The 15966-nt window shown below is 42.1% G+C and overlaps 2 protein-coding genes across 8 annotated transcripts in view; one reads left to right on the top strand and one right to left on the bottom strand.

Moving 5' to 3' along the window:
• The first annotated feature begins 421 nt into the window (after positions 1-421).
• SMIM15 (small integral membrane protein 15) lies at positions 422-8365 on the top strand. 6 transcript variants are annotated; one of them, XR_015732085.1, is made up of 4 exons: positions 422-508; positions 1633-1687; positions 4511-4573; positions 6696-7111. XR_015732085.1 is itself a non-coding variant. In XM_034440959.3 (3 exons), the coding sequence occupies exon 3, from the start codon at positions 6724-6726 to the stop codon at positions 6949-6951; it is 228 nt and encodes a 75-aa protein (XP_034296850.1). In that variant the 5' UTR covers positions 486-508; positions 4511-4573; positions 6696-6723; the 3' UTR covers positions 6952-8365. The 6 variants fall into 6 exon arrangements, 4 of the variants coding, with proteins under 4 accessions (XP_034296850.1, XP_034296848.1, XP_034296849.1 ...); XR_015732084.1 differs by lacking the exon at positions 422-508 and adding an exon at positions 1162-1366; XM_034440959.3 differs by lacking the exon at positions 1633-1687 and having other exon boundaries at positions 486-508; positions 6696-8365.
• A 380-nt stretch (positions 8366-8745) lies between these two features.
• The window catches only part of NDUFAF2 (NADH:ubiquinone oxidoreductase complex assembly factor 2), a 57732-nt gene continuing 50511 nt past the window's right edge, over positions 8746-15966 (bottom strand). Inside the window, exons 4-5 of one of the 2 annotated variants that reach the window (XM_087885715.1) lie at positions 9045-9268; positions 8746-9003 (exon numbers count right to left, since the gene is read on the bottom strand). In XM_087885715.1, the coding sequence (XP_087741841.1) occupies positions 8946-9003; positions 9045-9268 (282 nt within the window). In that variant the 3' untranslated portion in view covers positions 8746-8945. Of the gene's footprint in view, positions 9269-15966 lie in introns of both variants that reach the window. The other variant, XM_034440955.3, reaches the window with a different exon arrangement.

The raw sequence follows: 15966 nt of genomic DNA, 5'->3' as shown, positions 1-15966 counted from the left end.
GATCTGAATTCCATGAAGTCTTGCTGGGATCATGGAGAGAGCAACAAGATTTATTCACAAGTAAACCCTACCCTTGCATTTCATCCCACCAAAAGTTGCATTATACTGGGTGGGACATCACCCACCATATCCCCACAGCCAACTCGCTGCAGGACAAGAGTTATACACACTAATATCCACGAAATGGTGGGAGACAATCATTAAAGAAAGGATGCAAAAGGAGGGACAGAATGAAATGCGAATGGCAAAAATTAAGATATTTTTTTAAAAAATAATGAAATAGAATTGTTAAATTATCCCGCAGCAAGTCGGCCGTGGAAAATTGACTCACGGCGAGTTGTCCCGTTTCGCCAGGAATACTACAAGCTCTTTTCAGGGTGCCTTCTGCTTTAAATAGTCCCACGTGCTCGCCGCCCCCTTCACGCCCCCTCCCTCCACCCAGCGCTCGTGGCTCGGCGCCCTCCGGAGAGACTGCCGCTTGGGCCTACAGAGGTAGAAAAGATTAGAGGTAGAAAACGGCAGCTCACTTCTTGGTTCAATTTGTCTTTTTTTTCCCCCCAGCCGGCCGAATGCAAGAAAAGTGTGTGTGAGGGGGGGATGCTTATAGAAACAACGAGACATTTATTTTCCTGATCTGAGAGTGGTTCAGGCCAGGGGTCTCCAACCTTGGTAACTTTAAGACTTGTGGACTTCAACTCCCAGAGTTCCTCAGCCAGGTTTGCTGAGTTGTGTGTGTGTTTTCTCCTCTTGTCCCAAGAAAGCCCCCGTTCCCTTAAAGGCAGAGAGGCGGGGTTTCCTATCCGGAAAGGAATGACGTAATTCCTCTCTTACGTCCACTCGGGAATACCGGTGAAGGGGGGGCTCCAGTCGGAAGTTGGCTTCCTTTTACTTCCTCTTTCCGGTTGGCCGGTGAGCGAACCCTCGAGCCAAGATCTTGGGGAAGGGGGAGCGAAGAAGAGAAGGGGGGTGGGGGTCAGGCGTCCCGCATCAGGAGAGGGAGGGAGGGAGGGAGGGAGGGAAGGTGGCCGCGCGCGCTACGTCGGGCCGAGCCGCGGGGGTGGGGGTGGCGCACCCGCGTCCCATCCTTGCTCTCTCCTCGCCTGCGCGAACCGGAGCCTTTCCTCGGCTTACCGTCCGAGGGGGAGGGGAGGGGGGAGGAAGGAGGGAGGGCCGGCCGCTGGGCTTATTAAAAGAGTCTCAGGCGACCTTCTCGTGCGCCTTGGTTAAGGTTGCCTATGTTTTGTGGTCGCGCATCCCACTCCTCTGCAGACATTCAACAGGTGAAGCCCTCCGCACGCAGGCGCAGTACGGAGCAGAAACCTGTGGGGCAAACGCCCGGGAACTCCCGGGCCGCTCTACTCTTTGGGTCAGTCTTTCTCAGCCCCGCCCAAGTTAACTCTGTGTGTGTGTGTGTGTGTGTGTGTGTGTGTGTAAGACAAGAGTATTAAGGTGTGTTCCTCGCCTGGATGGATAATAAAATTCAGGTTTGTCAATTGCCTCACTTTCTGAGGCTTCGCGTTAGGACTCGCGGTCTTAAATTTACATTGTAAGATAACTTTTATTGTTTTGGTTTTTTTTACTGCGACCACACGGACCCACATTAAAAATGAAATTCTGTTGCCTGCTCTCCAGAGAAAGCGTATATCTTACCCAAAAGTAGGCGAAGATACTACGTGGCTGCGTTCAGGTAGCTGCCTGCAAATCCTTCTAAATTCCGGGAATGTCAGCTGAGTCCGAGAGGGCTTCCCAAGAACCAGCCTTTCCGTCGCCCAAAACGGGTTGCCAACCTTGGCAACTTTAAGACTTGTGGACTTCAACTCTCAGAGTTCTTAAAGTTGCCAAGGTTGGAGACCCAGTCTGGCCTGAACCACTCTCAGATCAGCTTTGCTGGCTTTGTGGACTTCCAACTCTCCTCTGGGAGTTGAAGTCCACAAGTCTTAAAGTTGCCAAGGTTGGAGACCCCTGGCCCAAAAGACCCGATTTCAGAATGAAAAGAAAACAGGGAGTGACGGTTGTTCATGTTGCTCAGTAGGCACTAGATGCAGGGAGACTGAGGCAGCGTTGTTCAATCTTGGCAACTTTTAAAGATCTTGGCAACTTTTAAGACTCCAACCTAGCACTATGGATGTTTATTAGAAATAATTCCCACTGCAATCCATGGGACTGTTGAAGTGTATACAGTATTGATTTGCAGCCCCTTTGGGAAAGGGTTGCCTTCAAGTTTCTCTTCATTCTTGGAGATTGCCTGCACTAGTCTGCTGTTTTCTTTACTGCCTCCTTCCTAGAACTGAGATCACTAGCCCAACACAGTTGGGTTTGTACCTAAGGCCCAAAAGTGCTTTTTCAAGAGGCAACTGGACTTTCTGGTTTTTCTTTGATGACAAAGATGATGAAAGTCCAGTTTTCTCTTGAAAAAGCACCTTCGGGACAACCATGACCTGGATGACTGAGAATCTCCATAGACGGTTGTACCTAAGGCAGGAATAGAACTCAACAACTCTCCTGGTTTCTAGATAGATGCTTTAACCATTACACCAAACAGGCTCTTGATATATATAGAATACAGATAGAGCAGTGTAAAAATATAACCTCATGATCATCATTATCATCTCTCCTCATCTGGAAAATATCAGTGAGAGAATTCTGTCAGAGTTCAAAGAGCAGGAATCCACATATAGAAATGCAGGCCATTTAACAGAACAGAATAACAGAATTGGGAGGGACCTTGGAGGTCCTCTAGTCCGACCCCCTGCTCAAGCAGGAGACCCTATACCATTTATTAGAATGAATGTGTAAATCTCAATCCTGATTGTTCCTTTGGGAGTGATATTCTAGCGCCAGGCATTTCCATTTGAGTTTTTGCTCATTTAAATGATGCTCTTTAGTTTGTTTGGGCAGTTATAGCCTCATTGTTCTTTAGAATGTAGTCAGTAGTTGTAAACGTATTAACTCTACAATGGATTATAAATTATTATACTTGATTACCCAAGTCCACACACACAACTTTTGAATGGACAGAGATTACAGTGGGCCCAATGACTGATACAATGTAGGTTGGGAAGGTTGAATTTTTGGAAGATTCATGGGTTCTTTTTAAACTCTGGTAAATTTTCAAGATTGAGCTACAGACTAAGGATTTACCATCTTGAATGACAGGAAAATATGCCACCACTTTTCAGTAATTGTGATCACTTACTTAAGTGGCCTCAGACTAATTTCCGTACCCTGTCTGCCCCCTGGCCTGCTTCTAGTAGAGCAATAGGAGTAACTACAATTTGTAGAGAAACAGTGATGACTGCAAAATAGGGTATTTTTAGTGGCTACTCCTATTAGCTCTGGAAAATAGATTCAATAGAATTTGAGCATGGATCTGAGAATTTTGATATTAATGATTATTGCTACTTTTATGAGTCTGAACAGAAATAAAGAGGTAGCAGGTATTTTTTTCTCCCAAATATGAGAACAGATACTAGGTTTAGAATTAAAAAAATAGCTTGTTTATAAGCTTTAATACAAAGTGCATGAGAGGAGAACATTTTAATAGTAGGCAATTGCCATCTTTAACAAATGGAAATTATTGGGTTTGCTTATCATCTCATAGTTTTCAGCATAGATGTATGTCAAAGGCCATTTCACATGAAGACGTACCAGATATATAAATGATATAGAAGCTGTATTGTTATTAAAATGGAAACATGATTGAGATAGAAATGAGAATTTCAAAAATCATTTTGCATGCAGCTTGATGTACCGTAAACAAGTCTTAACATTTGATTCAATTCACTGCCTTAATGCAGACTTGCTTACGCAAAAATCTATTTAGAATTGCTTTTAAATGTTTTCCTCAAAAAAGGATAAAGAAAACAAGTTGCTATAGTCCTTTTGTGTTAAATTATCATTTTACTAAGAAAATATGCAAATTTGCCTGAAGGGAAAATGTTTATTTTCCTGTTTCACTGGATCTATTTTTTCTTTTTTAATTTATTTAAGTTTAATAGATGGAACACTGATGGAAGTTGTCATTTTTGTGAAAAGTTTAGCAAATTACTATATTAATCAGTTCCACATTTTTAAGTAGTACTTAAAATATTTTAGAATTTATCAGAAACTTAGCAACTGAACCTTTGATATGTTGATATATTAGCAACTGAACTTTTGATATATTGATTTAAAACAGTTCATTTAGTGACCATTCAAAGTTACAATGGCACTGAAAAAAATAACTGACCATTTTTCATACTTATGATTGTTGTAGCATCTCCGTGGTCATATGATCAAAATTCAGATGCTTTACTTAACAACTGTGGCAAGAAATTGTAAAATGAGGCAAAATTCACTTAACAACCCTCTCGCTCGGCAACAGAAATTTTGGGCTCAATTGTAGTTATAAGTCAAGGACTACCTGTACAGTATGCAGTATTATTTAATACCACAATCTGAACTGTTTTTATTACTGTACAACTTCTACAATCAAAAGCTGCTTTAAATGTCTCAATGTTTTTTCTTGTAGTTTTTTATGACAACGATAACCAGAGTTGCTGTGTTGCTACACTGGAGTTGCTTGACCTCTTGGGTAAGTTGTGACATCTTTTACATTGCTGGAAGAATTCTAAACATATTTCTGATGATTAAAATTATAATATACAGGGTGTCAACTCACGAAGCATTCCTGACCTGCTCTCGAGTTGCCATAGACAGGGGGATGGGGAACCGAGCTCACAGCTGCAGTGAGGGAATTGCACTTCAGTCAAAACAATAGCACATTCCAGCCATCTCTATGTCAAGGCCATCTCCAGGGAATCCCACAGTGGCTGGAGGGAGGGACTTCTACGACCCACAAAATTGCTTCGTTGGGGAATGTAACTGATGACACACCTTGGGGAGGGGGGAGAACAGAGTCAGAGCCAGGGCGTGAATTAAGTGAGGTCAGAGTTGGCTTCACTTGAAATGTGCCGATATGAAACTCCTAATAATTAACTGGATTTTTTTTTTTAAGCTTGGCTCAAGGCTTATGATTTAATTAGGGCATTGGTCAGGACCCTGACAGTGGGTTCTTTTTATCCTAGTAGTGTCGGGCACAAAAGATCAGGACCATACATTAAGTTGCAGTTTAGAAGATTTATTGCGCAAGTCTATGCATAAGAATCTAATCAACTAACAGTCAATACAAAATTGGTGCTAGATAAGAGTTGATGGAATGGGGTGGGGGGGAGAGAGAGACTTAGATCACTTATGGCAAGGAATGAGTCCAGACTGATCACTCTTAATTCTGCCCCTGGCTCTGTCTCTTCTTTTACAACTAAAAGGATTTGAAAATAGTGGTAATAGTCATGCTAGTTGAAGAGGTACCTGATTTAGCAATGTCTATCTTTCTACGATGAAGAGAAAATGGTGGTGAAATGTCTGAAATCATCCCAATCCCCATTTATGATGTGGTTCCAACCTCTTAAAGACCATTTTAAAAATGGTTGATTTTTGGCCATCAAAGGGTTCTTAAAAACTGGTGGGGGTTTTGGTTATATCTATATTGTAACAGTCTTTGTTTTGTAGAAGATTCTGTTCTTTTATTGCAATATGAAGTTTTTGTTAATGTTTGTATCAAAGTAGTTTTTCCTCACCAATTGGAATCTGTGTTGTTTAATATAGTACAATGTGGTGCTGCTTTGCAGAGCTGCCTTGACTCAAAACACAATTGCTGGAACGAAGTGACCAGTCAACATTTTGCCTAGTCATTTTGCTTTAGTGGAAACCTTTTGCACAGAGGTGCCTATAGGTAGAATCCCGAATCCCACTGATGTGATGCTTTGAAGCCTCAACTGAAACAAAGCCTCAACTGAAACAAAGTCCTTCAAGGCTCCATACAAGCTGAATCTATTGATTTGCGACATCTTCTCAAGAGATACAGCAATCCTGCCTAACATTTTGGAGTGCTGTGACATTAGAACTACTGACAAGGCCAAAGATCTACTGGGGCAGACCTGCAAAATGGAGGGAAGGGAATAATTTCTTACACCTGTTTCCTCCTCCAAATGAGGGTATTCTGTCCCAGTGAAATCAAGCCAGGGTTAGCAAAGATTAGAAACTGATTTGGAAACATATCATGGAAGCTTTGGATTCCCACTGATGTATTATTTTCCTACCTGGGTACAACATAATGGATCAATTCACAACATATTCCTGCAGTGGTTCAGGAATGCCATTGTAGTCTAAACATAAAATTAAAGATGTATTAAATTTATATTTCACATACTAAAGTAGGGGTATACCTTGTCTTGAATGAAACAAAGAACTAAAGGTGACATGACAGCAGTGTTCCTGTATCTAAGGGGTTACCACAGAGAAGAGTAAGTCAACCTATTCTCCAAAGCACCTGAAGGCAGAATAAGAAGCAATAAATGGAAACTAATCAAGGAAAAGACCAGCCTAGAACTAAGGAGAAATTTCCTGACAGAACAATAAATCAGTGGAATGACTTGCCTCCAGAGATTGTGGGTGCTCTAACACTGGAGGATTTTAAGAAGAGATTGGACAGCCATTTGTCTGAAATGGTATAGGGTTTCCTGCCCGAGCAGAGGGTTGGACTAGAAGACCTCTCCAAGGCCCCTTTCAATGCTGTTATTCTGATTTTCTTTCTGCATTATTCAGTAGGTGTCTGTTTAATTTTCTGTGAAATAATAGTATCACTTTTTTTTTAGGATTTTCCCCTATTAGGTAGCAAGAAGGATGTTTGAAAATATCAAATCTTGGGCTGAGTATGTTGTGGAATGGGCTGCAAAAGATCCATATGGATTCCTTACAACAGTGATCCTTGCTCTAACACCTCTATTCTTGGCAAGTGCGGTGCTGTCGTGGAAACTGGCAAAAATGATTGAAGCTAAGGAACGGGAACAAAAAAAGAAACAAAAACGCCAAGAAAACATTACAAAAGCTAAACGAACAAAGAAGGACTAAGACTTCAATTTCACTGGGCCAAATTTTTCTGGCAATGCACTGTTACTGTATGTGTACCTTTTTTTGTTGTATCCTTACAGAAATGAGACATGACAGATTTTTTCCTGGAATAATGTATACTTAATTTGTGCTATTAAACTTCTGTAGTCATGAACTTTAATTGCTTTTTTAAGAACTCTGATTTTTTTTCTAACCTGGGATATAAGCAAAATATAAGTTTATAATACATGTGTAATAATTATATAGATATGAATTATTATTTTCATTACAATCTGTCTTATGATTTTATACCATGGAAAATAATTGTTTAATAATTTGCATATTATTTTGTTGTATTGTAAAATTTCCCTACATTGTGAAGAATCCCAATTTCATACTGAAAACCAGTATTTTCACTATTTCCCCGGCATAATGGTTTGTAAGAACCAGATTGTCTCAATTATACAATCCATGATAGCTTAAATTATCATTCGAGAGATTCTCCTTGTTAAATGTAAATGATAGCAACCTTATCTACAATGTGCTTGGGGAAAAAAGAACATAAAATATGATTAGTGGAATAGTCTGTGGATAAGCCATAGCTGTTGGATAATAGTTTCTTATTTGTGTTGCAGTATATTCTTGGTGGCAACACTCTGAGCACAAAGCAATAGTGAATGTTTCCAGCTGAATGTAGACAACCACTAAGTTTGGTAACAACCAGAATCAATGGTTACAAATGCTCTCACATGTTTATTAGTTCAGCTAAAGCAGACTGAAGGCAAATTTTAGGAATCTTGGCCAGTTCAGGCCAAATGACAAGCATCATTCTCCCTGTAGCAAGCCTCTTTGGCTGCTGTCACAAAGTTGCTATAGAGGCGCCCTGAAATTCCTTTTATATATTTCTAGTCAAGCCTTCCTGTTTCAACTCTTCAAAAACCAAGGCTTCTTAGGATCATCTTTGAAAATCTTGTACCATTTTGAAGCCTATTTACATCTAGTTAACTTATAACATAAAAGAGGTATCTTACCTATAACATTGGTTTGGTGAAATTATGACTACTAAACCAACATTGGTTTACTGATCTAAAAATAAAGTTAGGGATTATGTACCCTGTTTCCCCCAAAATAAGACCTCCTCTGATAATAAGCCCAATCGGGCTTTTGCGCGCATGGCAATAAGGCCAAGCGCTTATTTCAGGGTTCAAAAAAATATAAGACGGTCTTATTTTCAGGAAAACACTGTAGTAAGATAGAAAGCTAATAATTCATCTAGTAGTGACTGCATCTCCTGATGCAAAGGACGCCAAGCACAAATATGCATTTTAAACAAAATGTATAGGACATTTAAATATGCTCATGATTGCACATTGTTACTGATTTGTTAAGCTATGAAACATTAAATTTCTACTTTAAATAAACAATGTTTAAATTAGCTTTGTTAACTTGCACAAGTCCTGACATTTATTTACAATGGGAAATTTTTAACTGTAATGTGCCCCGTCCTAAATAATTAATTATTGTGTTTAGCGACATTTAGAGCCTTGTCAAAATCTTATTAGACAAAATTAGCAAATAAACATAGCTTTTCATAAGCAACATTTTGGGTCCACTTCCATAAACAAATCATTTTTTAATATGTTAGGAGAAGCTGTGAACTGATATGACTAAATTTCATTAAGCAGTTTGGAATATGAGAAGTTATAATAGTTTGACAGGTTTAAAGAAAATATCTGCATACATTGGATATGCCATACACTCTCTTTAACATTAATTAACAGCCAAAATATATACAGTCATGTAGGACACCATCTGTAATGATTACAGCAGCATTAAATTTTATTGAAGCATAACTTCACTGAAAACATTGTCAAATGATTTAAGAGGCAAAAGAATTAGAGATGGGACATTTTATAAAAAGCAATTAAACATTTCCACAAGAAACAGCAGAATCTAAGCATTTTGAAAATGCTGCTAAGCTTTTAAGTATAACCTGGAATTTTAAAAAAGTATCTTCATTCATGTTGCTCATTAACCAAATGGTGCCTCTTTCCTGATGCTTTGCATGGGGTGGGGGTGGGGGGGTAGAGAGGCTTGGCTTTTATTTTTTACGGTCAGGAGGCATCCAGGCTCCAGGCTGAAATGTATTTGCTGTACTAACAGGGTCTTCTGAGCGTTCGGGCTTTCCGTAGCTGGAAGCAGATGCATGTCCTGTAATCTGTGTTTGAAGTGGTCCTACCTCAAGACCCTCTTTGTCCTGAAGGAGTTTGGTTTTTTCACCCAAATCTTCAACTTTAGCTCTCATTTCTTTTCTGTAGTTCATATTCTGGATACATTCCTGGGGAAAAAAAGTAACGCATTGAACTGACTGAAAGAAACAATGAATGCTAAGGAGATGCACTTTGCTTGAGTGGGTAGGTTGTGTTGCTTTCACTTTTCACAATAGAAGAGCTTGCCTCATTCAGCAAGTAGCATTTGAAGAGGCCAGGGAAGGCAGCCCCCAGCCCAGCATAGGCGACTTCATCCAGATTCAACTCATTGGAGTTTAGGATGCTAATTTTCACTTTTCCGGGCATGCTCCTACCTTGAATTGCTGGAGATCCCTCTAAAACAGGGGTCTCCAACCTTGGCAACTTTATGCCTCAGCGCATTATGGCTGAGGAATTCTGAGAGTTGAAGTCCACAAGTCGTAAAGTTGCCAAGGTTGGAGACCCCTATTCTAGAAGGGCGTGGCAGACTTGCCCCAAAATTTCATACCCATTCCCATTCCATTGATGAGCTAATCATGGATTAAAACCCTTCTATCAGTAAATACCAATTAAGAATAAACTATATACATAAATTTTTAATGAAAATTTTAAACACCAGGATGGGAGTACTACAAACTAAAATACTATAGGGTCAAAGGAATAAAGAAAAAACTAAAGATGCAAAAAGAAAACATAGCACAAAAATAGAAAAAGTGATACAAGGAAGTGGCTTCTGATTTTCTCTACAGCAGCAACTATGATTTTAAACTGACCTCTCTCTCGAAAGTTGTATCGTAACTCTCCTTTCATGATCTATCCTAGCTAATCATCAAAACCATAAATCACAATTTCATTTATCCTCTTTTAGACAAAAAGTCCATAGAGTTTCTAATCGCCAATAAACATAGCGATTCAGAGGATTTTAAACATTTCAGTGAAACCATGAATGAACTTGTTTAATTATGAAGATTAGTTTGAAGTAACTACATTTTATATTTGTCAGAAATGTTTAAAATTTTCTTGTTTCATCAACACAACAGTCCCAGTTGTCTTAACTACAGCTTGGAAAATATCTCAACCCATGCTCGAGCTTGATTTTAATTTGGGCACCTTTCCATCTAAATCTATGGCTGGATTCACAAATTATACTAAGTTATAGCATGTTTATTTTTAGGTTAGCACAGCATACAGACCTAATCACTGGATGTAAGTCATGGTTTATTGCTAGCACCATGTGAGAAGCAGCCTACTATACGTTGTTCAATCTACTGCTTAAAATGCATGCTTCAGAATGATGAGTTACCTCATATGATTTTGAATGTAGACTTAAACATCTCTTCCCCCAGCTTTTTTGTTGTGAACTTCATCCACCCTTCTTGAGAACTCAAAAGTATACTCATTTGTATTCCTGAATTGGCTTAATAAAATACTTTGTCCTAATACAGTTGTCAGAATTTTGCTACGGCTAACTTAGATTCCTTTGCTTTTTGTTTTAGATGTGTGTCCAAGATTATCAAACTCTGCATGCTAGAGGCTGTCAATCACCATAATTTCTCTTAGAAGCACGCAGCACATTACTTTTTCTTGGTCACTATTCTTTCACGAGCGCATTCAAGGTACATTCAAGGTAACCTAAGGATTCCTAAGTAGGTCCCCATCTAGGCCCTTAACAAAATCAGAAGATATCCTATATCCCGTGTCTTCAAGTTACATTATTCAAATATATGGACTATGCAGAATCTATGTGGCAGTATAAATAATGTATCAAAATGCTGCAATACTTTTTCAAAACAAGGACTTAAAATATTGTCTGCCCATCATTTAAATTTATAACCATGTATTTCTTTAAAAAAAAATAATGGAAAAAACACAGAGCAAATGTATCAAATAATTTTACAAAGATATGCAACAAGATATAATTCATTATCCATGTATAATCAAAGGACTATTTGCAAAACACAAGCTGAAAAGGAAACCAAATTCCCATATCAAAATGAAACTGAGATTGGACAATAATGAATCTCTATAATCACAATGTAATAAACCTACTGAGTCTCTAATGCTAGCTGAAAACAATTCAACTGACTTCAATTAACTTTCTAATTTTTCTGGCATTCAAAGGTCAGACCCACAAGGAGTACATATAAATTTAACAAAGGCTCCTCCCCCCTAACATTTGGCCTCCAAGGGAAAGATGACATTGACCAGATATTACAGAGGAGCAGCACAACAGCACAGCATGAGATTCTATTGCATTTCATCTGTACAGCTTATATAATTATTTCCTATTCCTTTTCACGGGAAGGGCAAAAATGCTGCAAGGTGGATTATTGGGAAAATTAGCTTGTAATGGCTGCTATTCCCCTAGCAAAAAATCTTATCTAATTTACTGGGGACGCAGAGGCTCAGTGGCTAAGACGCTGAGCTTGTTGATCGAAAGGTCGGCAGTTCAGCAGTTCAAATTCCTAGTGCTGCATAACGGGGTGAGCTCCTGTTACTTGTCCCAGCTTCTGTCAACCTACCAGTTCAAAAGCACGTAAAAATGCAAGTAGAAAAATAGGGACCACCTTTGGTGGGAAGGTAACAATGTTCTGTACGCCTTTGGCATTTAGTCATGCCGGCCACATGACCACGGAGACGTCTTCAGACAGTGCTGGCTCTTCGGCTTTGAAACGGAGATGAGCACCGCCTCCTAGAGTTGGGAACAACTAGCACATATGTGCAAGGGGAACCTTTACCTTTACTAATTTACTGGTTCTGAGATACAGAGCATAATCACAGTATAGAACCCAATCCACATATAACACTTGGAGCAGTCTGGAGGTGATTTGCTATTGTCACTGCCTTCTTGTCAAAAAGTATTGTTAACTTGCTCATCTAGCGTACAACCATGCCTCTTGGTCATCCATTCAAGTATTTATCAGGTCCAAACCTCCTTAGTTTTTTTTCCAGATTAACCAGGGTTGGCTAAGTGTTGCTATCTGCTGCAGAAATTACTTTTACAGAAAAAATTATACAACATAAGATGAGGCCATTCCCTGACAAAACATCTGTCGCTATCTAGGCTTGTACTCTCACCAGCGTTATTGTCATAGCTTAGGAGTCACTTTCATGCAGAGCGTTCTTTTCCTGCTTTTCTTCAGTGATGACTGGAGAAATCCCAGTTCCCTAACCGATGGTTCCCAATCAATATGGGAGGCAGCCATGGCAAGCTATTTCCCCCTGCATTTCTCCCTTGGTTAAATCCTACTAGATGTGGGAGTCACATTTGAGTATTGCTTCTGTACAGAACATATCCATGTGTGCATAGGACATGATAGCCGGGATGGCAGTTGATACCCCCAGACTTATGGTTATGGGGGATTTCAACCTGCCATCTGTCGATGAAACGTCTATGGTGGCTCGGGAGTTCATGGCTTCCATGACGGCCTTGGACCTGACCCAGTTAGTTCAAGACACTATTCACATTGGGGGACACACTCTGGATCTGATTTTTGTCTCTGGTCAGTGGCAGAGTGATCTGGAAATAGGGGATCTAGTCATTAAACAGTCATTAACTAGTCATTAACTAGTCATTAACCACCCAACAGCCCTGTTTAGGGTGACCCGCTCCCTCCTTCATTTGGGAGCGAGGGAAGACTCCTTACAGGGAAGGGCTGAGGATTTTGTGCAATTCCTGCATGACAAAGTCACTCAGATTTGGGAAGGCCTGGACTCTGATTGGGTAGATTCGGATGGGGTGACAGAGGTGGGTCTTGAGAATGTTATCTGGGAGGGGTTTGACCCTGTGACTCCCGAGGACGTGGACAGGATTCTGGGTAGGCTTAGCGCTGCCACATGTTTATTGGACCTGTGTCCCTCCTGGTTGGTGCTGGCCTCCCGGGTGGTTACACAAGGCTGGCTCCAGGGGATTATTAATGCTTCTTTGAGTGAGGGTTTCTTCCCTCCCTCGCTGAAAGAGGCGGTGGTGAAGCCCCTCCTCAAGAAGCCTTCCCTGGACACGGCTATATTAGCGAACTATCATCCAGTCTCCAACCCTCGCTTTGTTGCGAAGGTTGTTGAGAGTGTGGTGGTGCAACAACTTCCTCAGTACCTGGATGAAGCTGATTATCTAGACCCGTGATGGCGAATCTATGGCACGCGTGCCACAGGTGGCACGCAGAGCCATATTAGTGGGCACGCCAGCTCAGCTCTTGGGTACATGCGCGCGCCGGCCAGCTGATTTTCAGGCCTTCTGGGCCCACCAGAAGTAGGGAAACAGGCTGTTTCCTGCCTCTGGAGGGCCTGGTGGCGGGGTGGGGAAGGCCCGTTTTTCTTTCTTACCTGGCTCCAGATCCTTTCTGTGTATCTGGGAACGGTGAAAACAGCCTTTCCCACTCCCTTGGAGGCCCTACGGAGGCTGAAAGGGCCCATTTCCCCACTCCCGGTGGGACAGGAAGTGACTTTTTTCCTGTCCCCAGCCTCCAGAGACTCCTAGAGAGGCTCCTACAGACTCCTAGAGAGGCTCCTACAGACTCCTAGAGAGGTTCTGGAGGCTGGGGACAGCAAAAAATGTCACTTCCTGTCCCACCGGGAGTTGGGAAATGGGCCCTTTCAGCCTCCGTAGGGCCTCCAAGGGAGTGGGAAAGGCTGTTTTCACCGTTCCCAGATACACAGAGAGGATCTGGAACCAGGTAAGAAAGAGAAACGGGCCTACCAGGCCATCATATGCCAGGAGCGGGGGGGAGGGGGGAGGGGGTTGCGCACACATGCACGTGGGCACGTGCGCATGCGACCCGCCCCCGCCCCCCTCTCCTGGCACGCGATGGCAAAAAGGTTAGTCATCACTGATCTAGACCCATTCCAGTCGGGCTTCAGGCCGGGGTACAGCACGGAAACGGCATTGGTCGCATTGGTTGATGATTGCTGGAGGGCTCAGGACAGGGGTTGTTCCTCTGTCCTGGTCCTATTAGACCTCTCAGCGGCTTTTGATACCATCGACCATGGTATCATGCTGTGACGATTGGAAGGGTTGGGAGTGGGGGGCACCGTGTTGCGGTGGTTCTCCTTCCTCTCCGACCGTACACAGTTTGTGTTGGCAGGGGGACAGATGTTGACCTCAAGGCGCCTTGTTTGTGGGGTGCCTCAAGGGTCGGTCCTCTCGCCCCTTCTGTTCAACATTTATGTGAAGCCGCTGGGCGAGATCATCTGTGGTTTTGGAGTGAAGTTCCATCAGTACGCTGACAACACTCAGCTGTACCTCTCCACCCCAGACCATCCAAATGATGCCCTTGACATGATGTCCCGGTGCCTGGAGGCCGTGCGGATCTGGATGGGGAGGAACAGGCTTAGACTTAACCCTTCCAAGACCGAGTGGCTGTGGTTCCCGGCGTCCCGGTATAGTCAGCTGGTTCCATTGCTGACTATTGGGGGTGAGATCCTGGCCCCCTCAGAGAGGGCTTGCAACTTGGGTGTTCTCCTGGATGCACGGCTGTCTTTGGAAGATCATATGATGGCCGTGGCCAGGGGAGCTTTTTATCAGGTTCACCTGATACGCCAGTTGCGTTCCTTTCTGGACCGGGATGCCCTGCGCACGGTCACTCATGCCCTCGTCACGTCCCATCTGGACTACTGTAATGCTCTCTACATGGGGCTCCCCTTGAAGAGCACTCGGAGGCTCCAACTGGTCCAGAATGCAGCCGCGCGGGTGATTATGGGGGCGATTCGTCACACCCATGTGACACCTCTCCTGCACGAGCTGCACTGGCTCCCAGTGATCTTCCGGGTGCGATTCAAGATGTTGGTTTAAAGCGCTCCATGGCTTAGGACCGGGATATATACGAGACCGCCTTCTGCCATTGACAGCCTCCCACTGGCCAATATGCTCCCACAGAGAGGGACTCCTCAGGGTGCCGTCGGCCAAGCAATGTTGACTGGCGACGCCCAGGGGGACAGCCTTCTCTGTGGGGGCACCAGCCCTCTGGAATGAGCTGCCCCTAGATATGCGTATGATCCCCGACCTGCGCACCTTTCGCCACGCCCTGAAGACCGTCTTGTTTCAACAAGCCAGGCTGGCCTAACACGAATATGAATTTTAATGGGTGTATGTTAGTTTTTAATTTGTGGGCCAAATTTTTGTATATTTGATTTTAATGGTTTTTAAATTTTGTAAATTTTATGTTTTTTAATATGGCTGTACACCGCTCTGAGTCCTTCGGGAGAAGGGCGGTATAGAAGTCTAATAAAAGTAAAGTAAAGTAAAGCATATACATTCTCCAAACATCTCTAAGTGTAATTGCCCACAAACAGCCAAGCTTAGTTCCTTCTGAGATGAAACATTTTATAGATACCTTCAGAAATTCATACTGGATGACTTCAAAGACTTTAAACTGCCTGGGTTATAGTTAAGTGTAGTGGAAGCTACATTAACATTTGTTCATTGTATGAAAGCTGGCAACTACTTTTTAATATAACTGGCCTATTGCAATAACAAGTGGCATGTTGGCCTAGTGGTGAAGATGTTTGTCTCTCACTTGGAAGGCTGAGAGTTCAATCCTAGTAGTGACAGATGTTTCCTATGAAAAAAATATCTGCTGTGAACTCCATGTAGGTGTCAGGGAGGGCATGCCACCAGTAAATGCTCAGCATTATCCAGTCGCCCTGATTCTACACCAAATAGGGATTCTAAGATTGTAAAAAGGGAGTTTGGGCTATTGCAATAATATGTACAGAATAATTATCTTGCAAAATACACTAAACGATATTTCTGATTTGGAAAAAGAGACATTAAGCAAGCCAACATGGTTGA

This window comes from Pantherophis guttatus, chromosome 2 (assembly GCF_059756535.1).
Source record: "Pantherophis guttatus breed Tessera chromosome 2, ASM5975653v1, whole genome shotgun sequence".
NCBI classification, from domain to species: domain Eukaryota; kingdom Metazoa; phylum Chordata; class Lepidosauria; order Squamata; family Colubridae; genus Pantherophis; species Pantherophis guttatus.
This window is presented reverse-complemented; position numbering and strand designations above follow the sequence as displayed.

Coding starts and splice junctions, on each gene's coding strand:
- SMIM15 (XM_034440959.3), top strand. CDS start 6,724: ATGTTTGAAAATATCAAATCTTGGGCTGAGTATGTTGTGGAATGGGCT.